Here is a 25,978-nt window from a genome sequence, read left to right as displayed (position 1 = left end):
TGCCACCCCAGCTTTCTTTTGGTGTCCATTAGCATGGTAAATGGTTTTCCACCCCCTCACTTTCAATCTGGGGGTGTCTTTGGGTCTAAAATGAGTCTCTTGCAGACAGCATATTGATGGGTCTTGTTTTTTAATCCAATCTGATAGCCTGTGTCTTTTGATTGGGGCATTGAGCCCATTTACATTCAGGGTAACTATTGAAAGGTATGAATTTAGTGCCATTGTATTACCTGTAAGGTGACTGTTAACTGTCTGTTGTCTGTGTTCGTTTCTGCTCTTTGCTGCTTTTAGGTTCTCTCTTTGCTTAGAGGACCCCTCTCAATATTTCTTGGAGGGCTGGTTTCGTGTTTGCAAATTCCTTTAGTTTTTGTTTGTTCTGGAAGCTTTTTATCTCTCCTTCTATTTTCAGTGATAGCCTAGCTGGATATAGTATTCTTGGCTGCATATTTTTCTCGTTTAGTGCTCTGAAGATATCTTGCCAGTCCTTTCTGGCCTGCCAGGTCTCTGTGGATAGGTCTGTTGCCAATCTAATGTTTCTACCATTGTAGGTTACATATCTCTTCTCCCGAGCTGCTTTCAGGATTTTCTCTTTGTCTCTGAGACTCGTAAGTTTGACTGCTAGATGTCGGGGTGTTGACCTATTATTATTGATTTTGAGAGGGGTTCTCTGTGCCTCCTGGATTTTAATGCCTGTTTCCTTCCTCACATTAGGGAAGTTCTCTGCTATAATTTGCTCCAATATACCTTCTGCCCCTCTCTCTCTCTTCTTCTTCTTCTGGGATCCCAATTATTCTAATGTTGTTTCGTCTTATCATATCACTTATCTCTCGAATTCTGCCCTCGTGATCCTGTAGTTGTTTCTCTCTCTTTTTCTCAGCCTCTTTATTTTCCATCATTTGGTCTTCTATATCGCTGATTCTCTCTTCTGCCTCATTTATCCTAGCATTTAGTGCCCCCATTTTTGATTGCGCCTCATCAATAGCCTTTTTGATTTCGATTTGGTTAGATTTTAGTTCTTTTATTTCTCCAGAAAGGGTTTCTCTAATAACTTCCACGCTTTTTTCAAGCCCAGCTAGTATCTTTAAAGTCATGATTCTGAACTCTAGGTCCGACATCGTACTAATGTCCGTATTGAGTAGGTCCCTGGCTGACGGTACTACCTCTTGTTCTTTTTGCTGAGGTGATTTCTTTCGTCTTGTCATTTTGTCCAGAGGAGAATAGATGAATGAGAGAACAAAATGCTAACAGGTTTACAACGTCCCCAGCAAATATACTGTATACAAATCAGAAAAGACCTGAAACCAGGGGAAAAGAAAGGGAAAGAAAGAAAAAAGAAAGAGATAAAGAAAAAAAAAAAGATAAGAACAAAAACAAAACAATACAAAAAAGGCAGAATATGATCAAATATGATCAGGCTAGTGCATAGATCAGTGCCACACACTAGATTTTGGGCGTATTTTGGTCTGTTAGAAAAAAGTGCCTCCTAAAATTTTAAAGGAAGAAAGACATATATGTACAAAATAAGGATTGATACAATGAAGGGATGGAAGATGACTGTAAAGATGAAAATTATAAAAGATTTTATAAAAGGACTTGGTAAGATAAGTTGTTTGAAAAAAGAAAGAAGATTTAAGAAAAAAAAAAAAGGGAGAGAATGTGATCAGGCAGGAGACTAGAACAAAGCCATACACTAGTGATTTAGGGTATATTTTGATCTGTTAGAAGAAACTGTACCTCAAAATTTTAAAGAGAGAACAACTTATATATATATATGCCAAAAATAAAGAGTAACTACTATGAAGGGATAAAATATGACTCTAAAAATGAAAAATAAAAAAAATTTTTTTTTTTAAAAAAGGGATTTATAAGATGTTGGTTGAAAAAGGGAAAAAGAAAAATAAAAAAAACAGTCAACAAAAATTAACTTTGATGAAATAATGAATCATGGTAAAAAAAAAAAAAAAAGGCCATGAATCTATGTGCAGTATTCCCCTAGCGCTGGAGTTCTCCTATTCTCCTTGATCGATCAACTTGGTCTTGGCTCGCTGGCTGTTTGTGTTGATCTTCTGGGGGAGGGGCCTGTTGCTGTGGTTTCCAAATGGCTTTGCCGGAGGCGGAATTGCCCCGCCCTTGTCGGTCCGGGCTAAGGAAGCTGCTCCGGTTTGCTCTCAGGAGCTTTTGTTCCCTGCAAGCTCTCGGTACAGCTTTGGAGGACCAGGGCAGAAATGGTGGCCTCCCAATCTCCACTCGGAGGAGCTGAGAACTCGGGGCCCCGCTCCTCAGTGTGCCCCCAGAGAAAAGCAGTCACTTCCGTGTCCCCGGTCTCCGGCCGCACTCCGTGCTCACCCGGCCTGTGATCGAGCGTTGCTGTCTCTGGCACCCGACCCCGCGCGGAGTCTCCAAACCCAGCAGATCCCTGCAGTGCGTTCCCGCACCGCTCCTCCCCGGGAAGGAAGGGGAGTCTCCCGGATCTGCCGCTTGTTGGGTTCCTGCTGGCGGAGCCGTGCCCCGACTGGGCCGCAGATCACAGTTTATGGCAACCCCGAGCTGAGAGCCCGCGACTCTGCTCCGTATCTGCAGCCAGGTTCCCTGCTCTGATACCTGGGAGCTCTGGCGCACTCAGGCACCCCCGGTCTCTCTGTGACCCCAAGGGTCCTGAGACCACACTGTCCCGGGAGGATTCCACCCCCCGCTTAGCCACTGCAGCGACGTCCTTCCGCCGAGCCAACTTCTAAAAGGTCCGATTTTGTGCTCCGCGGCTCTATCACTTGCCAGAAGCGGCCGGCGGAGGCCCCTCCCCCGCCGTCTATCCTCCCGAATATCGCCTCGGATTCACTTCTCCGCACGCCCTACCTTCCAGTAAGTGGTCGCTTCTCTGTTCAGAGAGTTGTTGCTACTCTCCTGTTCGATCTCCTGTTGAGTTCGTAGGTGTTCAGAATGGTTTGATCCCTATTCAGCTGAATTCCTGAGACCAGACGAAATCTAGGTCTCCTACTCCTCCGCCATCTTGCTCCAATCTCCAATTAAGTACTTCTTGAGTGGTATAATAACAGGGCCCAAGGTTTTCCAGCACCTAGGACAGTAGTTGGCACATGTTGGTCCATCTATCTGAAGGCTGCCCTCCAGCCTTCCTCCTTCCTCAGCCTCTCCTGGGACCGTCCCGCTAGAGCCCCTGAGCATGCAATTCTTGATCTTGGGGTTGTGAATTCAAGCACCAGGTTGGGTGTAGAGATTACTTAAAAATAAAATCTTTGAAAAAAAATAAATCTAAGGTTTTAACAAAGGGTTTTGTAGTGATACCTTTTGCTTTATCATTAAATCATTTTTTCCTGACACTGCACTGAATTTGATCTATGTTCAGAAGCCATTTCTTTTTCTTTAATTTTATTTAAATTCAATTAATTAACATATAATGTATTATTTGTTTCAGGGGTATAGGTCTATGATTCATAAGTGTTAATATAATACCCAGTGCTCATTACAACACATACCCTCCCCAATGCCCCCCACCCAGGCACCCCATCCCTCTACCCCCCTCCCCTCCGGCAGCCCTCAGTTTGTTTCCTATGATTAAGACTCTCTTATAGTTTGTCTTCTTCTCTGGTTTCGTCTTGTTTCATTTTTTCCTCTCTTCCCCTATGATCCTCTGCCTTGTTTTAAATTCCACATATCACTGATATCATATCAGAAGCCATTTTTAAATTTTAGCATCATTTGCTGCCTGGAGGGGCTGAGAAGGAGAAATGTTTTATTTTGACTCCAGCAAGTCTTGGTTCCTTTATATGGTACAGTTCTTTCTTATCTCTGTCTTACATTTTATCATCGGCAACTAAGAAGCCAGGAGGCACCTTCTACACTGGAAGTCTCCTTAGACTGGCTCACCCAATTCACTGGGTGTATTTCCTATTTTCCACATTACTACAAGCAACAGTGTTGCTAAACAGAAGTCCCCTTTCTCGCAGCTTCCAGTAACGATTTTCCTAAAGTTCTCCCTCATAGCGGCTTTGAGGGCCCTCAAGCTCTAAGTCTCTTTGAGGCCCTAGTCTCTCATGAATACTTGCCTCAAGGTCTTTCCCATTTCCACCCACTGCCTAATACCCAAACCTTTCCCGTACATTTTAGGTTTTTCGTTACAGTAGCACCCAACTTCCAGACACCAAAATCTGCCCCAGTTACGTGTTGCTGCGTTAACAAACCATCCCAAAGCTTGGGCAGAACGTGGTAGAGGTAGCCATGTCTGCCCCACTTAGCACTAGTGAGGGCCAGCGCAAGGCGAAGGTTTCCTCACCTACATTCCAACAGCTGCTGCTGGCTATTGGCTGAGACTATATTTGGGGCTCTTTGCCAGAACACTGAACCAAGGCCTCTCCATAACCTGCTAGCTGAGTTCCACAGACAGACATCTCAAGAAGAGCTAAACAAGGTCATCTTATATGACCTAGGCTCACAAGTCACAGTGCGTCATCTCTATCATTGTGTTCATCGAGGCAGTGAGAGTTTCCCCTGGTTTCAAGGGGAGGGAACATGGATTCCCTCTCTCGATGGGGATGTGGCAAGGTTTTGGAAGAGTTTGTGGGACCAGAAATATTGTTGTCTCTGTTTTCTAAAAATATAATCCGCCACACCCGTTAACCTGGTAACTCTTGATGTCTGTTGTACTAAAGGGAACAGTACCATGATGAAATTGACCCCTGATTGATTGCATTTGGATTGGGAGAACTATCGGTACCTTATGGTTCACCATATATACTTAGGGCTTCCTTAAGTGCAGTTGCTCTTGTAACTGCGTGTCCGTTGTGGGGACCCTGGGAACTCTGTGGCCTTGTTACACGAGATAACAAGTTCCTGTGGGGCACTAAGCGAAGCAGCTCCTGCACCTGCATGATATGGGTCTCCTGTCCTAACTTTTGGATGGCGTGTGAGGTGTCATCCATATGAGTGCTGCAAGGATTGCCACCAAGAGGGACACCTGAGCCTGCCCTGCCAACCTATTGTGGTTCTGTCCTTTATCTTTCTGAATAGACTGGGCCAAGCACGTTTGTGGTAGTCTCATGAGTCTGAATGTATTGTGGAACCTGACAAGACCCCTGGTGAGCATAGCAATAACCAAAATTTCTAGCTCCTACTTTAACTTAACTAAGCAACTACTTGCTCTGATCATCCAATAAGGTTTCCGTTACTTATTAATTAATGAATCTATGAGTTGAAATTTAGATTATTTCTAGTTTTTCATTAGTATAAAATAATGCTATGGTTAACTTCCTGCATTCAGCAACTTTAGATTGTCATTATATCTCAGGCAGTGTCCAATGAGATGGAGGTAGAACAGTAAACAAAAGTCTCAAAAAAAAGTCTCTACTCCTTACGTAATGGTGAGGGAGTCGGGGTGGGAGAGAGTATATATATTCACACCACATAGACACATTAATATGTCAGGTGATGAAAGATGAAGAAAAATAAGATAGGCTGGAGAGATGCTGTTTTTTTAAAAGAGATTGTGGAAGACTAATGATTGAACAAAGACCTGAAATAAAGGGGTGCCTGAGTGGCTCAGTCGGCTGGGCGTCTGGCTCTTGATTTCAGCTCAGGTCATGATCTTGGGGTGGTAAGATTGAGCCCTGCGTCAGGCTCTGCACTGAGCATGGAGCCTGCTTGAGATTTTTCTCGTTCCTTCTCCCTCTGCCTCTCCTTCCGGCCCCCATTTGCTCGCTCTCTCAAAAAAAAAAAAAAAAAGGCCTGAAATAAAGTTATATATAAAGCTACGCAGATATCTGAGAGATGATTTGCAAATTCAGGCCTAGGCCTTGAATTTGGAGTATGTAGTATCCCTCAAATTCCATGTATGTGTATCTTCTTATTTTCTTTAGACAAATAATTCCTGGAAGTGGAATTGCTAGGTCAAAGGATTTGCATATATTTTGGGCTTTAAGATGGAAATGAGAAATGCTCTGTCTTGATAAGCATGTGGGCTACATGGGCATGTCGATTTGCCAAAATCCTACAGCTAAAATGTGTATGCTTCAAAGTATGTAAATTTTACCTGGGAAAAACAAAGAACCATAAATCATCATCATGATCTAGTAGGAGATGGAAAGTAGGTGAAGATATAGACAACACAAGAATGGCAAACATGTTGATTACTGAAACTGTGTGACAGGTACAAAGGGGTTCATTACATGATTTTATGTTTTAAATTTTCCTTAAGAAAAAGCTTAAAGGGGCGCCTGGGTGGCTCAGTCGTTAAGCATCTGCCTTTGGCTCAGGTCATGATCCCAGGGTCCTGGGATTGAGCCCCGCATCGGGCTCCCTGCTCTGCGGGAAGCCTGCTTCTCCCTCTCCCACTCCCCCTGCTTGTGTTCCCTCTCTCACTATGTCTCTCTCTGTCAAATAAATAAATAAAATATTAAAAAAAAAAAGAAAAAGCTTAAAAAAAAAGCTACTCCTCAGTAAATTAGGGTAAGTTAATGGGAAAATGTGCCAGACATAAAAAGAAATTGTCTACATTATTTACATATTAACTCACTAAGAATTGCTGTCTCAGTGAGTGGGATCCAAGTTAATGTTTTACTATATTAGACTTTCTACATAATGATCCGTTGTCTAATACTCAAATCAAAATTCCCAAATGCCCGATGTTGTTGGATAAAGATTTAAGGACTTTAAGATATGAGAGCTCTAAAATCAGACTGCCAAGGAAGAAAAACAGAATAAAAGAGGGAATATTATAGTTAAAAAGAAATGAGCTACTTTCAAAACTGTTACCTATGAATAAGGTCTGAACTTTATCCCAAATCACTTTCCTAAACTACTTGAGAGGTTTGTTTTCAAATTTTCATATACGTATTTGATCAGAGTATACAAAATATAAATGAGTATTCATTTTCTAGAACCATGCATTTTGTCACAATGGTGTTCTTTATATTCATAGCTTCTGGCTTTATAATCTGAAATGTTCTAGTTAATAAAATTGTCAGGAAGTTTCTATCATTGAAATAAGATAATCTTTACATACCAAGATCTTTCTGCATAGATTTTAAAAAGGTGATGAGAACTTGTTAAAATATCTTTTACAACAACCTATTCTATCCTATAACTTAGACTATTTCAGGAAAACATACTTTATACCATTCTGTACTTCCTAAATTTATTTAAAATGAACTGTATGACATATACAATTTCAGAAAAGAAATTCTAATAAGGGGAAGGACACTATTAAGGGGACATAGAAATTACCATAATTTTTGGCAATTTTTGGCAATTTGATGACATATCTCAATAGCCTAAGCATCACCGGGCTACCTCAGTTGGTTTAGCGCATGCCTTTTTTTTTTTTTTTTAAGATTTTATTTATTTATTTGACAGAGCGAGAGGGGAAGGGAACACAAGCAGGGGGAGTGGGAGAGGGAGAAGCAGGCTTTCCGTGGAGCAGGGAGCCTTATGTGGGGCTCGATCCCTGGACCCTGGGATCATGACCTGAGCCGAAGGCAGACACTTAACGACTGAGCCACCCAGGCACCCCAGCACCCCACTCCTGATTCTGGCTCAGGTCATGATCTAAGGGTTGTGAGGAGCCCCATGGCAAGCTCATTCTCTCTTCCCCTCTGCCCCTCCCCGACTCACACATGCATGCTCCAATCATGTAATGAACCCCTTTGTACCTGTCACACAGTTTCAGTAATCAACATGTTTGCCATTCTTGTGTTGTCTATATCTTCACCTACTTTCCATCTCCTACTAGATCATGATGATGATTTATGGTTCTTTGTTTTTCCCAGGTAAAATTTACATACTTTGAAGCATACACATTTTAGCTGTAGGATTTTGGCAAATCGACATGCCCATGTAGCCCACATGCTTATCAAGACAGAGCATTTCTCATTTCCATTTTCCCGTCAGTAGCGTTTTCCTGAGGCAACCACTATTAGGGGTTTTTTCACCCTAGGTTAATTTTGCCTGTTCTAGAAGTTGGTATAAATGGAATTATATAGAGCATACTCTTTTTTTTTTTTTCCAGCTTTTCATTGTTTCATTCATGTTATTGGCGTGAGCTGAGTACTTTCCATCATACAAATTTATCATGATATGTGAATACATTTAGCTACTTTAATATTTGCTTGCAGTGTATATAGTTTCTGAAATAAATTGGCATCTAATTAAAAAATCCAGTAAATTATAACCGCCACTCTTTTTTTTCTTCTCCTTACCCCTCTACTTTAGTATATTGTTCTGAGTTAGTATTATGCTTCAACAAGTATCCATTAACTTCAACTTTTAACATTTTAAAGTTTGTATAAAACCAGTACCTAAGGCATCTGGGTGGCTCAATGGGTTGGGTTGAGCATGCAACTCTTTATCTTGGCTCAGGTCTCAGGGTCGTGAGTTTGAGCCCCACTTTGGGCTCCATGTTGGGCATGGTGCCTACTTAAAAAAAATGCCTAATATTTAAAAATAATTGATTTTGTCAGAAATGGATTTTTTTTTGAATGACAAAAAAGTTTTCTCTGAAAAAGAATCATTTTACTTCCCATTAAACTAATGGCATAATAAGTAATGCCTTTTTTTTTCTTACTTGTTTTCCATTTTCTTTGTTAGAACCAAGTCCCTGAGTCCTGAGTTGGTAGCAGCTGCATCTGCTGTTGCAGATTTTCTCCCTTTTGATAAGCAGACAACCAAGTCAGAGCTGCTTAGGCAGCTCCAGCAGCATGAGGAAGTCTCAAATGCACAGAAAGATGGAGAAAGAGCTAAAATTAGGTTAGTGAATCAAATAATTCTGTCGGTAATGCTGGTTTTTCAAAATAGGCTGTTTTCATGTGACTGGTGAGTAATGTACACAATGTATCAATTTATATATTAAATATTATAAGTGGAATATTAATAATTTTTTTTTTAAGATTCACGTCTTAAGTAAGATTGCAGTTTTTAAAAGATCAATGGAATGGTTAAAATTGTCTTTTGCAAAGTTACATGATTTCTTGTCCCTGAAAAACAAACAGTAAATTCAGTAATGTTACTAAAAACAAGTAACAGAATAAGTTTCTCTGAGAAGATTAATTATTTCCTCTTAAATAATTTGCTGGTCTTATGTACAATATGATCATCTTCAGGTCTGTTTCCTTCACTTTTGCTCTTATGTTTTAGCTGACACCTTCTCACTCAGCCTCTCATCTCATTGCTTTATGCCAGGTTTGAGGTTGATATACAACCTCAAATGTTTGATACTTTTTCATAAGTGACAGTTTTTTTATAAGTGACACTTTTATGTTTTAAATGAGCATTTCTGAAGAACACCTTCAAAAGTTATGTTTCAAAAGGAAACATAAATCTTAGTGGTCTGTGGCATGTGAATGTTGAATGTTAACATGTGACATATCATCTTTCATTTAAACATAATGCTTTATGCTGTTCTAGTACATGGAGGTGAAATATGAATTAAACGATATGAATTTCATGGGTAAGAAAGTTTATTACTGTCCTGTAGCTAGAGTTTCTAATACACTTGACCTTTTTCTTATTTCAGTGTCAGTAACATAATATCAGATATGAAAGTTGCCAAATCTGCCACAGCTAGAGTTAGCACAAGACCAGTGCATCAGATTCAGTTTGATGAAGGAACTGACAATTACCTGGGACAGGAGACTGATGATCTTAAGAAAAGGTACTCAGGCTTTGCAGTTTGTTTGGTTTTGCTGGTTTTGTTTGTTTCTCTGTAGATTTACTTTATTCTGTGCATGTTATTGCTGATAGGTATTTGAGCATTATAGATGCATTTATATCTGTCTTCTCTCCATGTACCATTTCCTATAGAGGAAAAAGTGTTCTGGGTTTAGCAGTCTTATGCTTTTCTATACCATTAATCAAATTGGGCCCTGCCTCCCATTTATCCATGATGAATGATGAATAGAGGTCTCCTGATTTAGGGTAAGTGGAGCTTATTGAATTCTGAACAAATGAACATTTTGTGAAAAGCATTATTTTTCATTCTGATATGTACATAACAATGTATATTTATATAATCTTTATATCTGTCTATATAATTATCATTATTCATACCTTAGAGAAATAATCCACCATCAAAAAAAGAAAGAAAGGAAGATCCATTATAATACCTTAAGGTGGTAGATTATTTGTGGCAATTTGAATTTGGTAATTTGCAGACTTAAAGATGTTAAGCCATGCCTTATGTAGTTATTTTATAACAAAAAGCTATCTATATTTACAGAAAGTTTACAGAAAGTTTCTGTTTTCTCTCCTTCAAGCCCATGAAGTGATAGTTGGGGAGGGGGAACCAGATATTTAGTATGCTCTAACAAAAACTAACGATCTTCATAGAAGGGGGTACTTAGAGTTGGAGTATTTTTGATGTGTTATGTATTCTTTGGATTTTCTTTTAAGTAGAATCCCAGCAACTTGAGTTAGCTCCTTTCAGAAGTTAAACTACTAATTTGTACAGGAAAATTGTAAAAGATAGTCAACAGTTAACAAAGGAAGTTCAAGAAGTTACAGTGACTTAGGGAGATTCTTTGAATTACTAATTTAAAGTGATTTTGTACCTATGACATACTATTGAATAAAATAGAATGTGTACTTGGAGTTTTACGTAAGATTCCTCAAGAATATTTAATTTCAGGGGCGCCTGGCTTGGGTCAGTCAGTAGAACATGCAACTCGATCTGGGGGTTGTGAGTTCAAGCCCCGTGTTGGGGGTAGAGCTTACTTTAAAAAAAAGAATATTTAATTTTAGTCTTATTTGAATCAGTCTTCTTTGAAATGATTCCATTTGACTACAGCAGAATGCTATATCATAGTTTGATTCTTAATGATATTAGCTGTCCTTGAAAATTAGAAGGTGGCGGGGCGCCTGGGTGGCTCATTTGGTTAAGTGTCTGACTTTTGATTTCGGCTCAGGTCATGATCTCAGGGTTGGGAGATGGAGCCTGCTTAGGATTCTCTCTCTCTCTCTCCCTCTGCTCCTTCTCCTGCAGCCACCGCCCCACCCCCGCACACGTGTCAAAAAAAATTGTTAGGGCAACCCTGTTGGGACCCCTCTCACTCTTGAGACCTTTTTCTCTATCTTCACTTAATAAACTTCTATTGCTTCACTCACAAAAAACCAAAACAAAACAAACTCTTAGAAATTAGAAAGTGGCAAGGGAGAAGCTAAAAAAAGTAGGACAGTCGTTTCTGTGCATATAATGATTGTGTGAAAAAGCTGACTGAAGGACTCTAGAGTAAGGGGAAGCAGTGGTGAGATACCAAGTTGTTCACCCTGCTCTGTCATGGGGCAGCCTGAGACAATCCAGGCCTAGACTGATCACCACAGGTATACCCTGGGCTGATCCCATCAGTAAGAGACAGAGAGGAGTCATGGCTTGGGAGTCATTCTGGCCTGCCTCAGAATCTTGGCATTATGCCACTGACTAATTCTGGGACTGGGGCAACTTTTATAGCCTCGTTGGTCTATTTCCTCATCTATAAAATGCTGAAATTGAAGCCTAACTTAAATGGCTTTCTTGAGAAATAGGAAAGGAATGTGCCAACTGTATATAGTAGATGCACAGCAAATGTCTGTTCCCTTCCCTTCCTCTTTAGTACCTTCTAAAATTCCATACTTTACCAAATCATTCCCTCTTTACTGTGAGTTACCTTAATCCATCATCCTGTTAACCTGATGCACAGTTAGGGACTGCAGATGGGGAGAAGGATGCAAAAGCACTGAGAATAGTTGGGGAGCATAAATACCTTTGTTTAAGAATACTTAGGGACCTGCTAAAGGAAAACTTAAGTGATTTGAGATTACTTTATCTAATTTTAATATGGTATTTGAATTTTTTCAGTTAATGTAATTTCATAGGAAAAAAGTAATTTGATTCAGAAAAGAATTTTTTTTAAAGATTTTATTTATTTATTTGAGAGAGAGAGAGAAACAGGCTCCTCACTGAGCAGGGAGCCCGATGTGGGGCTTGATCCCAGGACCCCAGGATCATAACCTGAGCCAAAGGCAGACCCTTAATCAGCTGAGGCGCCCAGACTGCCCAAGAATTCAAAATTATTTTAAAACTCACTCTCCAGTTTTGAACTGGTTTTTAATCTGCCAGTAAATTTATTCAAGTATGAATGTGAATTGATGCATAAAACAGTTGATTTAAATATACAAGGAAAAGTTACCTATTAACTATCTGACTAATTTCAATGGTTAATTTAAAATGTTATGTAAAGAAAGTTAATCATTATGTTAAAATTACAGAATGATTGCTTTTTAAGTGGGAATGTTTTGATTTATCTGTGCCATCTTTTATAATTATAATTTGTAATTAAACATGCAGTGTTTTCTGCCCTTGAACTAAGACAGCTGTTGACTTTAACAACTTTTAATTTAGCATATTTTAATAGCTTTCTAATGTTGAGGTTTCTAAAACCTTAATATGAAATGGATCACATAAAATTATGGCAAATTAAACTAATCTTTTCAATTAAATATTTTGGAAATTAAACTACTTAAACTGCTTTATTGTATCATGATGCAAAAATACAAGTGCATTTGTTCCAGTTTTAGTTATCAGTTCTAACAATGTGGCAATTTAGTTAAAATGTCTGGTGTGGGTCAGTGGAATTATTTTTAATTTCTACATTGAATATTTAATATAAAGTTGTTTTCTCAAATAATTTTTTGTTCACCATGTATAAAAATATTAAATTAAATTGTTTTTTCTTTTTCAGTCTTAGGAAAAATATGCTCAAAGGGAAAAGACTTAATATTTTTGACCTTAAGGCAGTTACTGAAGAGGCACCTGAAACAGGTTTGTTACAAACACTATTTCTGAGATGTAGAAACACTCCTTCTTTCAAAAAAGGTCCTTAATGTTTTGATTGCACAATGTCAGGTGTTTTAATAATCCATCCTGTCACTGACTTGGACCCTGCTTATGAGTGTAGTTGTTACCATTGCTAGTCTTGGTCAGATTCCTCCCTTGAAATGTTTCATTCTGGGAGACAGTGGGAGGTAAATACTACCATCTTCCTGAATCCAGAGCTATCAGTTGGCTACTGATTTGGGTTAGAACATTAACATCACACTCCATTTGAAACTGTGCTATTACAAAAGATTCTGCCCTAAGGCAGCTTGCTATCTAGGAGAGGAGATAGCATTTGTAGAAGTAACTTAATGAAGTGATTTTGTGTTTGTTTAGGAGCTAGGAAGAAGAGCATTCAGGAAATACATTTAGCAGACTTGTAGGGTTTTTTTAATTTTTTTTTTAACACACCGTCCTTGTTCCCTGTACTTACCCCTTTCATCTTTGGGTAAGAGGTCAGATCTTTCATATTCACCATTTTAAATCTAATTAAAAGATACGAGCATGTCCTCTTGCTTGACATTAAGTATCGTTTACTGATAACTTAAACGAGGAAACTCAATACGAATGGGCTTCAGCTTACAAGTGACTTTAATTTCCAAAGATTGTAAGTTAGCTTTTTAGACTTGATAAAAATAAATTTATAATTGATATTTAAGTTCCGAAGCCAGCCTCCAGTGGCTCATTTAATCTATCAGTTACTTATATAAATATCTGATTTTCCCACACTATTCAGTAAACTCCTAGATACTAGGGCCTGGGTTTCCCTGAAATTTGTATACCCAGCAGCACCTAGCCAGTGGCTGACAGATCATAGGAATTAGTTATCTTAAATCATAAATGCTTTTTTTGAACAAATTGAACTATGAAATATCTGTCCATAGAGGAAAGGAGTTAATTCAATCAGTGTTTGTTCATTTAAACTAAAGGGGAAGCTAAGAGAACAGCTCGCCTTCTCTTACTTAAAAACTGCTCTCTGTCCTACATAATGGACAGGAAATACAAGGGGCACCTGGCTGGCTCAGTCCTCAGAGCATGTAACTTTGGATCTCGGGGTCATTGGGTTCAAGCCCCACGTTGGTTGTCAAGATTACCTTAAAAAAAAAAAAAGGAATTACAAAATGTGCGCGCGCGCACACACACAGATGAAAAAAAGCAAACTAAAACGTGCAGTCATGGGGAATGGGTCACCTCTCCCCTGTTGATGTGGCAGCTGTTAAACTTGCCTCAAAAAGGGCATTTATTGTCAGGGCAGCTGCCATTGTCCACCTACTGAACAGCCAGCGGAGGCACTTGGATTCTTGAAGGAGCCAGCTTGCTCTTTTAAATCAGAAACCCTCTTCCTTAAAACTGGAATTAGCTGGCAATGAAGCACTGAAGTTTTATAAAAAATATAAAGTGATTATACTCTAATAAGGAAAATAATACACAGATTTATAAAAATTTACCCAGCATCTGGGTGGCTCAGTTGGTTAAGTGTCTGACTCTTGATTTTGGCTCAGGTCATGTTCTCAGGGTCATGAGATCCAGCCCTGTGTTGGCGGGCTCTGTGCTGGGGGTTGGGGGGGAGTCTGCTTAAGATTCTCTCCCTCCCCCCTTTCTTTGCTTGTGCGCGCTCTCTCTCTCTCTCTCTCTCTCAAATAAATAAATCTTTAAAAAAAATATTCACGGGGTACCTGGGTGGCTTAGTCGGTTGAACGTCTGCCTTCCGCTCGGGTTGTGTTCTTGGAGTCCTGGGATCGAGCCCCACAATGGGCTCCCTGCTCAGTGGGGAGTCTGCTTCTCCCTCTGCCCCTCCCCCCACTTGCGTGCATGCTCGTTCTCTCTCTCTCTTCCCCCTCCCCCTTCATGCTCTCTCTCGTGTTCTCTCTCAAATAAATAAAATCTTAAAGAAAACAATAAAATAAATATTCACATTCATGAAAACGTTTTTAAACAAAACACACATTCCTTTTTGCTTTCCAGTAGAGGGGGCAGTGAGACTTGTTGCTTGCCTAGCTGTGTAGTAAAACAAAAGCCAAGGCGGGCAGTAATTGTGGTGGGCTTTTTATGTCGCCTTCCTTTAGTTTTAGCTCCCAGACAGTGACCTTTCATTATATACTGTTTATTTATAAGCCTCAGGGCCGGAAATGTATTAACAATTTGGAGTTGATAAAATTTTTAAAAATAAAGATACATACATTGACTTGTGATTACTTGAAATGTTTTTATCATAGAGACAGCACCTTCACTTTGGGAAGTGGAATTTGCTAAGCAGTTAGCCACAGTAAATGAGCAGTCCCTTCAGAATGGCTTTGCAGAGATGATCCAGTGGACGAGCGAGGGCAAACTGTGGGAGTTTCCAATTAACAATGAGGCAGGTAAGTCTTAATTTCAGAGGTTTATAAAAGTCAGTGTGGAGATCAAATCTGGCAGGTGTTCATAGAGTCTAGATATTTACATGAATTTCAAAACTTGGTATAAATATCTTGGTGGTGTCTGAAGAGAAATTTGACGGTGTTTTGTTTTTTTTTTTAAAGTTAGGATTTCATTTAATTCTGGGTTTTTGATAAGGAAAGTGAAGTAAAATTAGGGGCGCCTGGGGGGCTCTGTTGGTTAAGTGTCCAACTCTTTTTTTTTTTTTTTTTAAGATTTTACTTTTATTTAAGAGAGAACATGAGTGTGAGGGGAGGGGCAGAGGGAGAGGGAGAAGCAGATTCCCTGCTGAACAGGGAGCCTGCCATGGGGCTCGATTCCAGGACCCTGAGATCATGACCTGAGCCAAAGGCAGACACTTAACCAACTGAGCCACGTAGGCAACCCTAAGTGTCCAACTCGATCTCAGCTCAGGTCTTGACCTCATGGTCATGAGTTCAGGCCCGTGTTGGGCTCTGTGCTGGGCATGGAGTCTACTTAAAAATAATAAAAATTTTAAAAGGAAGTAAAGTTATACGGCAGAAATGCATCATGAATTTCTATGTGACATGAAAGTGTTGACTGCAAATGAGAGTTTACTAATTGCTAAGCAGATTAGCTGGAAAATCTTCTTATATATTAAATCCTGGGTATGAGATTATATTTCAGTTTTGGAGAACATTACAACTCTGAAAGTTTTATGCTGGTTATCTTTTACTCATAAAACTATTGCATTAATGAGATGAAAGGTTCTTGGAGTTGAAAGCTATTCAAAGCAAAAATGTTAGAAGCCCTTCAAAATTTTTTGGACCTCCGGCTGCATACCTAGGTTCTTCGAACTATTAGATGCTATTATCTACTTTCCTGAAGATTATTCTGGAGATGTTACTTCTTCCTCACTCAAAAGGAAAACAGTATTACTATGCTATTTATTTTTATGCTTTTTTAAATGTTATCATTAGCTAAACATTTTAGGTGTATTTTCAATTAGATTCACTTACTTTTATGGTACAGTTAGCTAGGAATTGTAAACACCTCAGTAAGTCTTAGGAAAATGTAGTCCACATTTTAACCTTTGTAGTATTATGATGTCACTGTAACATTTTATTTTTTTATAATCTTTCATTTGTTTGGATTAATACGTGGAATGGAAGCTTAAATATCAGAAATATTTTGTCTTATATCTTCATATAGTATTACTTTGTATAGGAAAACTTTGGAAACTGATAATTCCTTTAATAAAATCTGAATATTTTGTGTTTTTGTACAGTATATGCAGTAATAAAGGATGCTGTGTTGTTTTATCTGTTACATAACATGTATATTTCTCAAAGTATTATGCTTTCCATACTCTAGTAGGTATCAGAGAAAGGTGGAAAAAAAGCCCAAGGATTTTTCAGTTGTGCAAACCAGAGTACAGATCCAGTTCTCTTGGTGATTAGCCATTTGCCTTTGAGGAAACTAACCTCTAGAAGTTAAAAAACCAGATGAGTTTCCTCATCTATAAAATTAAAGATACCTCATTGGAAGAATGTAAGAACTAAGACAAAGTTATTTGAGTTGCTCAGCACAGTTCTTGGCATATAATACATGTAAATAAATGCTGTTTCATTTCCCTTTATATGAAGACAGAATTTTAAAAGGAGAAAAAGTTAACAGAATACAGTGTAATACAGAATATTAAGGGAAGATTTCCTTATTTGATGAAACTTGAGTGTTCTAAGTCCTCATAATTAAAAACATGGTTCTAAAACCCAATATTGAAGTAGAATAACATGTGACTTTGTTGTTTTTTTTTTTTAAGATTATTTATTTGAGAGAGAGAGCATGATGAGTTGGGTGAGGGGCAGAGGGAGAAGCAGACTCCCTGCTGAGCAGGGAGCCTGATGCTGGGCTTGATCCCAGAATTCCGGGATTATGACCTGAGCTGAAGGCAGATGCTTAACCAACTGAACTACCCAGGTGCCCCAACATGTGACTTTATTTAGGAGAAACAGTGGCTAGGGGTTCAAGTTTTGAATGAGTTGTATGCTTAATCTCACTAAGCCTCACTTCCCCTGTCTACGAAATGATGGGGATGAATATAGGATTTATTTTATGGGATTCTTCTGAAAAACAAGTGAGGTTATACAAGTAAAGCATCATCAACCGTCATCATCCCTGTTCCTACAACAACAATATTATGAGAGGGTTTTACTATGCTGCAAGGATCTTAAATCTTAAACTATTAGTGAAGATATGTATTTTCTAGGAACCACCAAATAGGGTAACCAAAAAGTAAGGGTTAGTGTACATTGTCGTCAACAATAAAACAGTTCATCAAAATCTTGAATGTCCAAACTCCAAAGAAATTTATCTTAAATTTGACCTGGGTTTTGAGAAAGTTTAATTTTTACAAAAGGGAAAAAAAACAATGTCTTTTGGTCAGGTTAGGGAGATAAATGTGACAAGTTTCCATATACACTGTACATATTATTGATGCTTCGGGGTGGGAAAGGGAGGTATCTCATTTCCAGCTCCTTGAGGCAATTGTTATCTGAATGAAAAACAGGAAAGGAACTGTGGAAACTTTCTCACTTTGATCACTCTCCTCAATATACACTTAGGAACTTCAGAATACTTTAAGAGACTAGCATTAGAATTTGGAACCTTAACAGTTCAATAATATTCTTCTATATTTCTTATTTTTAAATTTTAAGATTAATAAAATGTCATGCTCTCTCTAATAGTTAGCTTCATGAAGATTTACTTTGATGCTTTTGGGGAAAGGTGTTTTATTTTTAGGGGTGAGCCATGCCAGTGTCTGAACGTAATACTGAAAATGACAAAATGACGTGTCCTCTGTTGACAACTTTACTTTCCAGTGTTATGTTTTTCATTTATATAAAAAATTACAGTTTGTTGTTTTAACACATAAAACATGTAAATTATTTTCCAATTTGAGGTAGCTTTTTTCCAGTTTTTTTTGTTTTGTTTTGTTTTTTTAAGAACTGGTTTGTCCCTTCTGTTTTGCTTTGCCGGCATAGAGATTTATAAGAGCAGTTAAGTGGCATTATTCCCACTTAGATTTTACAGTAGTTATTATATATTGGATTGATAAAATATTTTTATTTTAGCTTTGACTTTAAATTTAATCATGTTTTTACCACTACCCAGTTAACAGAGTCTTGGCTCTTGAATATTCTTTAGCCATATATATGCCACCAAAAAAGTGTAAGTGCAATAAGTTTTGAAATGTATCAGTTTTTGATGCATAACATGCTACCCCCAAAACTTAGTAAGACAACAACTAAGTTATAACTGCTCCTGAATTTATGGGTTTTCTGGTTAGTTTTGGCAGCTTAGCTGAGGGTGGTTCCCTCTAGAGTGGCTTGTCTCACATGTCTGGTTGTGGGTGCTGACTCTTGTCAGGGGAGATGGAGGTAACTGGGTTATATATCACTCATCATCTCACAAACTAGCTTGGGCTTCCTCACATGACTGTAGTAGAGTTCCTAATGGCAAGGAAGAGCAAGGATTGATGTGTAAGTACTTTTCAAGCCTTTGTTTGCACTGTTCTGAGTAATATCCCATTGACCAAAGCAGGTCACTTGGCCAACCCTGAATTTGAGGGTTTGAGAAACAGACTCCATTTATGGGAAGAATGACAAAATCACATTGTGAAGGGGCATGTCTAGAAGCATAGGAGTGATATGATACGTGGCCATTTGTCCACCACCTTGATTTTATTTACTTTAGTTTTAATAAAAATAATGTATAGATCTTTAAATGTCCAATTTAAAAAAAATCTCTTTCAGTAAACTAACTCCAAGTGTGAGTAGAAAGCATTTAAGCCTTTTATTTTGAGATAATTGTAGATTCACTCGCCTTTGAAGAGGGAATGAATACCCTGGATAGCTTCTACCCATTTTCTCCCGCTTCTACCCATTTTCTCCCAATAGTTGCTTCCTCCAAAACCATAGTACAATATTACAACCAGGCAATTGGCATTGATACAATTCTTCAAACATGTTCAGATGTCACCAACTTTACAAGTACTCCTTTATACATACGTATTTAGTTCTGTGCAAGTTTATCACATGTGTAGACTCACATGACCACCACCACAGCCAAGATACACAGTTCCATCACCTCAAAGAGTCCCCTTAGAGCCCTTTTATGACCACACCTGCTTGCTTTCCACTGCTTCCCCTTCTTAGTCCCGAATCCCTGGCAATCACTAAATTCAGTCACCATTTCTATAATTTTTTCATTTCAAGAAATATATACAAATAGAATCATACAGTGTGTAAGCTTTGGGAATTAACTTTTTTTTCACTCAGCCTGATTAATTAGCTGGAGATTTATCCATGTTGTTGCATGTATCAGTATGTTTGTGGTTTGTTTTTTGTTGTTTTATTTTTAAAATGAGCCAGCCAGGTGCCCTGCATATTTAGTTTTAGTGGTTTTTTTTAAGATTTTATTTATTTATTCATTTGAGAGAGAGAGAAAGAGAGCGCATGTATGAGCAGGGGGAGGGGCAGAGGGAGAGAGAAAGGGAGAAGCAGACTCCCCACGGAACGGGGTGGTGGGGGGAGCCTGTTGGGTTTTATCCCTGGACTCTGAGATGATGACATGAGCTGAAGTCGGACACTTAACCAGCTAAGCCACCCAGGCATCCCCTGCATGTTTAGTTTCTTAAAGAAACTTCCAAACTGTTTTCTAGAGTGGCTGTGCCATTTTGTATTCCCACCAGCAATGTGTGAACCATCTAGCTTCTCATTGTCACCAGCATTTGATGTTGTCACTATTTTTCTTTTAGATGTGTTTACATTCTGATAGATGTGTATTGATAGCTCATTGTGGTTTTAATCTGCATTTCCCTAATGGCTAGAGAGGTTGACCTTGTTTTTCTTGTGTGTGTTTGCCATCTGTATATCTTCTTCAATGAAATGTCTGTTCTTGTTTTTTTTTTTTAATATGTTCAGTTAGCCACTGTATAGTACATCATTAAGTTTTTGATGTAGTGTTCAACGATTCATTCGTTAGGTATAATACCCAGTGCTCATCACAACATGTGCCCTCCTTAATACCAGTCACCCTGTTACCCCCTCCCCTCTGAAATCCTTAGTTTGTTTTCCAGGGTCCATAGCGTCTCATAGTTCGTCTCCCTCTCTGATTTCTCCCCCTTCAGGTTTCCCTCCCTTCCCTATGATCCTTCGCGCTATTTTTGCCCATTCTCTAATTGGATTGTATGGTTTCTTACTGTAGAGCTTTGAGAGTTTTTTTTAATATATTCCAGACACTAGACCTTTATTGAATATTTGGTTTGCATTGGGGTGTCTGAGTGGCTCAGTTGGTTAAGTATCCGACGCTTGGTTGCGGCTCAGGTCTTGATCTTGGTTGTGAGATGGAGCCCCAAGTTGGGCTCTGTGCTGGGCATGGAGCCTGCTTGAGATTCTCTCTCTCTCTCCCTCTCCCTGTGCTCCTCCCTGGCTCTCTTTCTCTAAAAAAAAAAAGAAAAGAAAAAAAAAATTTAGTTTGCAGATATTTTCTCCCAGTCTGTAGTTTCTTTTCATCCTCTTAATAGAGTCTTTCACAGAGCAAAAGTTTTTAATTTTGGTGGGGTCCAGTTTTTCCTTTTATGGATGGTACTTTTAGTGTCAAGTTCTTTGCCAGCTTTGAACTAGAATATTTTCCTGTTTTTTTTCTTTTTCTTTTTTTTTCTTTTTTAAGATTTTATTTTTAAGCATTCTTTACACCCAGCATGGGCTTGAACTCACAACCCCAAGATCAGGAGTCCCATGCTCTACTGACTGAGCCAGCCAAGTGCCACTCCGCTGTGTTTTTTTCTATAAGATCTATAGTTTTACATTTATTTTTTTTAATCTTTAATTTTTTTTTTAAGATTTTATTTATTTGACAGAGAGAGACACAGCGAGAGAGGGAACACAAGCAGGGGGAGTGAGAAAGGGAGAAGCAGGCTTCCCTGCTGAGCAGGGAGCCCAGTGCGGGGCTCAGTCCCAGGACCCTGGGATCATGACCTGAACCGAAAGCAGACGTTTAACTGACTGAGCCACCCAGGCGCCCCTATAGTTTTACATTTAAATTAATGATCCATTTGGAGTTAATTTATTTGAGGTATGAGGTTTAGGTTGAAGTTCTTTCTGTGTGTGTGTCAATAGATACCCACTTGCTCTGGCATGATTTGTCAGAGACTATCCTTTCTTCATTGAATTGTCTTTGCACCTTTGTTCAAAATTTGGGCACATTTGGGGCGCCTGGGTAGCTCAGTCGGTTGAGTGTCTGCCTTTGGCTCATGATCCCGGGGTCCTGGGATTGAGCCCCGCATTGGGCTCCCTGCTCAGTGGGGAGCCTGCCTTTCCCTCTGCCGCTCCGCCTGCTTGTGTTCCTTCTCTGTCTCTCTCTCTGTGTCAAAGAAATAAAATATTTTTAAAAAATTGGGCACATTTGTGTGGGTCTGTATTACTCTGCTAGGGCTGCCATAACAAAATACCACAGACTGGGTGGCTTAAACAGATTAATTTTCTGACAGTTCTGGAGGCTTGAAGTCCAAGATCAAGGTGCCAGCAGGTTTTATTTTTCCTGAGGCCTCTCTTCGTGGTTTGCGGATGTTTGCCTTCTTGTTGTGTCTTCATGTGATCTTTTCTCTGGGTGCTCCTTGTGTTTCTTCCTCTTCTTATAAGGACACCAGTCCATCAGGACTCCACTGTTGCAACTTCATTTAACCTTAATTACCTCCTTAAAGGTCCTGTCTCTAAATATAGTCACATTGGGGTTAGGACTTCAACCTATCGATTTTGAGGGGGTCCCTAACAGGGTCTATTTCTGGGCCCTCCCTTTTGTCCCATCTATCTGGGTGTCTGTCCCTCTGCCAATACCACACTTTTGATGAGTGTAGCTATTTCAGTAAATCTTAGCATTATTGCTCCCATTTTGTTTTTCTCTTCCAAGATTGTTATATTCTACAAATTGTGCCTTTCCATGTAAATTTTAGCATAAACTTGTTGGTGGCAAAACTTTACTGAGATTTTGATAGGAAGTACATTAAACATATAGATCAGTTTGGAGAGAATATCTTAGTGTGTTGAGTTTTCCAGTTTAAATGTAATTAGAAATATGACTGATTTTTTTGTGTTGATCTTGTATCATGTAACCTTACTGAACTGACTAGTTGGCTCTAGGAGGGTTTTTTTTGTAGAGTCTTTGGGATTTTCTATGTAGACAAACATGTCATCTACAAATAGGGATAGTTCTGTTTCTTCCTTTGCCGTCTGTATGCCTTTTCTTCCTCCCTCATTGCAGTGGCTAAAATTTTTAGTACTGTGTTGAGTAAAAGTGGTAAGTAGGAGCTGACATTGTTGTCGTGTTCAGGAACTTAGGGAAAAAGCCTTCAGTCTTTCACCATGAAGTATGATACTGGCTATAGATTTTTTTAGATGCTCTTTATGAGGTTGAAGTAGTTTTTCTTTTTTTCTAACTTGGTGAGAATTTTTATCAAAAATGGGTGTTGTGGGGTGCCTGGGTGGCTCAGTCAGTTAAGTGTCTGCCTTTGGCTCAGGTCATGATCCCAGGGTCCTATGACTGGACCCCGAGTCAGGCTCCCTGCTCGTCTGGGAGTCCTTCTCTGCCCCTCTCCCTTCTTGTGCTCTCTCTCTCTCAAATAAATCAATAAAATCTTTAAAAAAAAAAAATGGGTGTTGTATCACAGGACTTTTCTTCTTCAACCTGTTGATATGGTGGATTACATTGATTTTCAAATGTTGCACCATCCCTGCACACCTGGTCTAAGTCCCACTTGATCTTGATATATAAATCTTTTTATACATTGTTGGGTTTGTTTGCTAATTTTGTTTAAAGTTTTCGCCTCTAAGTTCATGAGAGATCATGGGTCGTGGTTCTCTCTCAATTTATTTGTTTTGAGGTTTTTTTGTCTCTGCCTGATTTGGTAACAAGGTAATACTGGCCTTATAAAATGAGTGAGGAGTATTCTTTCTTCCAGTTTCCAGAAGAGATTGTGTAAAGCTGGTGTTTGTTTTCTTTCAGTGTTATATAAAATTCTCAAGTGAAGCCATCTGGGCTGCGGGATTTCTATTTTGAGACCTTTTAAACTACAAAATCCTTTTCTTTAATAGTTACGAGACAATTCAAGTTATCTATTTTATTTTAATTTGAATTTTGGTCCTTTAGTGGATTTTCTTTAAGTTGTCCTTTTTTTCCCCCTTTTTTAAGTTGTTGAGTATTTTAGTGTATAGTTGTTTGTGGTATTCCCTTATGATGCCTCTGATGGTTTGAGGATTTATAGCGATAACCCCCTTTTCATTCCTGTTTCATTCCTGTCCTTTTTTCTTTATCAGACTTAATAGAGATTTATTGATTTCACTGATTTTTTTTTTTTAAAGAACTGGTATTGGTTTCATTGATTTTTCTCTATTTTTCTATTTTCAATTTTACTGACTTTGGATGTTATCTTTATTATTTCCTTACTTTGCTTGCTTTAGGATTATTTTGCTCTTTTGCTAGGTTCTTGAGCTGGGAACTTAGATTATTGATTTGAGACTTTTCCTCTTACATATTCATTTAGTACTGTATGTATCCCTCTTAGCACTGCTTTAGCCACGAATTTTGATTTGTTGTGTTTTCATTTTCATGGCAATTCTGAGTGTTTTTTAAGTATATTGTTTAATTTTTAACTGTTTCCTATTGTCTTTCTGTTACCGATTTCTAGTTTGATTCCAATGTGATCTGAGAATGTACTATGTGTTACTCCAGTTATTTTAAATGTATTGCAGTTTGTGACCCAGGATGTGGTCCAGCTAGGTGAATGTTCCATGAATGCTTGAAAAGAATTTGTATTCTGAAATAGTTTGGTGGAGTGTTCTCTAGACGTTAGTTTGATAACGTTTGTTGATGTTGTTCAGTTCTTCTTTATCTTGGCTAATTTTCTACCTGGTAGTTCTTGAAATTGCTGACAATGGACTGTTGAAATCCCCACTATAATTATGGGTTTTTCTATTTCTCTTTTATTTCTATCATTTTTTTCTTCATGTATTTAGAAACTCTATTGTTGGTTGCATACGTAATTCACATCACTATGTCTTCTTGGTGGATTGACCCTTTTATTATGTAATGTTTTTCTTTCTCCCTAGTAATTTTTTTTGCTCTGAAGTCTGTCATATAACCACTCATGCTTTCTTTTTTTTTAATTAATGTTAACAAGATATATTTTTCTCCATCCTTTTATTTTCAACCTTCCTATGTTGTATTTGAACTGAGTTTCATATAGAAAGCATATAGTTGGATGCGTGTTTTTATATTCACTCTGCAGTCTCTGTCTTTTGATTGGTATATTTAGACCATTTACATTTGAAGCAATTACTGATTTATTAGGACTTAAAGCACCTATTATATTACTTGTTTTCTGTTCATTTTCTCCATTTCTCATTCCTTTTTTTCCCCCTTTGGCTTCCTGTGGGCTGCTTGAACATGTTTTAAGATTCTATTTTGTTTTATTTATATAATTTTTTTTAGTGTATTTTGTATAGTTTTCTTAGTGGTTGCTTTAGAATTGAAGTTTTCATTAGCAGTAACTGCTGCTACACTTTGAACATTTATAATGTGCTAAGTATTACAAGAATTTTATAAGTTTTGTGTCTTTGTAATCTTTACAGAAACCCCATGAAGCCTCATTTTATACCTGATGCTCAGGTTAATTAATTTGCCCAATCAGACAATTATTAAATTGGTGGGCAAACCTAGATCTAACTCCGAAGTTCATGGCTTTAACCGTAATACTCATTAATGTTAATTTTACAATAGAGGTTTTACATCAAAATTGTAATGTATTTTATCTCATTTCCTAGGTTTTGATGATGATGGTTCAGAATTTCATGAACATGTATTTCTGGATAAACACCTGAAAGATTTTCCAAAACAAGGACCCATTCGCCACTTCATGGAGCTGGTGACCTGTGGCCTTTCCAAAAACCCATACCTGAGTGTTAAACAGAAGATTGAACACATAGAGTGGTTTAGAAATTATTTTAATGAAAAGCAAGACATTCTAAAAGAAAGTGGCATACAGTTCAATTGAAGACCATGAAAATTTTTATTTCAAGCTGTTGGTGATGGATATTATAACTAAATAAAATAATTTTACTAGAAGTTTTCTTATGTTGTGTTAATTATTACATCTGATTTGAATGGTATAAATGTTAAATTGCTTAAAAGTATATAATGGTAACTGAAGAATATTCTTGCATGGAGAAAAGTTGTCAACATTCACAGATTCAACTAGTAATTCTTAAGAAGAATATTTTAGAGTTAGTAATAAGTTTAAGACAACTTCCTCTAATCTTTCTTTTCAGTGACTATACTTCTTTGAAATATAATTATTAGCCACATATCTGATGACATCAGAGCGCTGTAACAGTTGAGATGATTTATAGACAGGTTTGTATGTACTGACTATATTATACACATATATTTTTATATATTTGTATATGTACATATTTATATATCTTTATATATTTCACCCTAAATTAACTACCCTTGTCTAAGTCTGGGTCACCAACGAGAAGTAACCTTGTAGAAATACGTGGCTTAGGGTGCCTGGGTGGCTCAGTTTGTTAAGCATCTGCCTTTGGCTCAGGTCATGATCCCAGGGTCCTGGGATCGAACCCTGCATCAGGCTCTCTGCTCCACGGGAAGCCTGCTTCTCCCTCTCCGACTCCC

The 25,978-nt window shown here is 38.2% G+C and overlaps 1 protein-coding gene across 1 annotated transcript in view; it reads left to right on the top strand.

Moving 5' to 3' along the window:
• The window catches only part of MRPS31 (mitochondrial ribosomal protein S31), a 37,417-nt gene extending 12,009 nt beyond the window's left edge, over window positions 1–25,408 (top strand). Inside the window, exons 3-7 of the mRNA XM_028107563.2 lie at window positions 8,593–8,751; window positions 9,518–9,655; window positions 12,717–12,796; window positions 15,067–15,210; window positions 25,108–25,408. Of these exons, the coding sequence (XP_027963364.1) occupies window positions 8,593–8,751; window positions 9,518–9,655; window positions 12,717–12,796; window positions 15,067–15,210; window positions 25,108–25,337 (751 nt within the window). The 3' untranslated portion in view covers window positions 25,338–25,408. The remainder of the gene's footprint in view (window positions 1–8,592; window positions 8,752–9,517; window positions 9,656–12,716; window positions 12,797–15,066; window positions 15,211–25,107) is intronic.
• Window positions 25,409–25,978: the final 570 nt, after the last annotated feature.

The sequence above is a fragment of the Eumetopias jubatus genome, unplaced genomic scaffold (genome assembly GCF_037043125.1).
Source record: "Eumetopias jubatus isolate StellerSeaLion01/CBP00866 unplaced genomic scaffold, mEumJub1_p1.0 scaffold_3, whole genome shotgun sequence".
NCBI lineage: Eukaryota > Metazoa > Chordata > Mammalia > Carnivora > Otariidae > Eumetopias > Eumetopias jubatus.
This window is presented reverse-complemented; position numbering and strand designations above follow the sequence as displayed.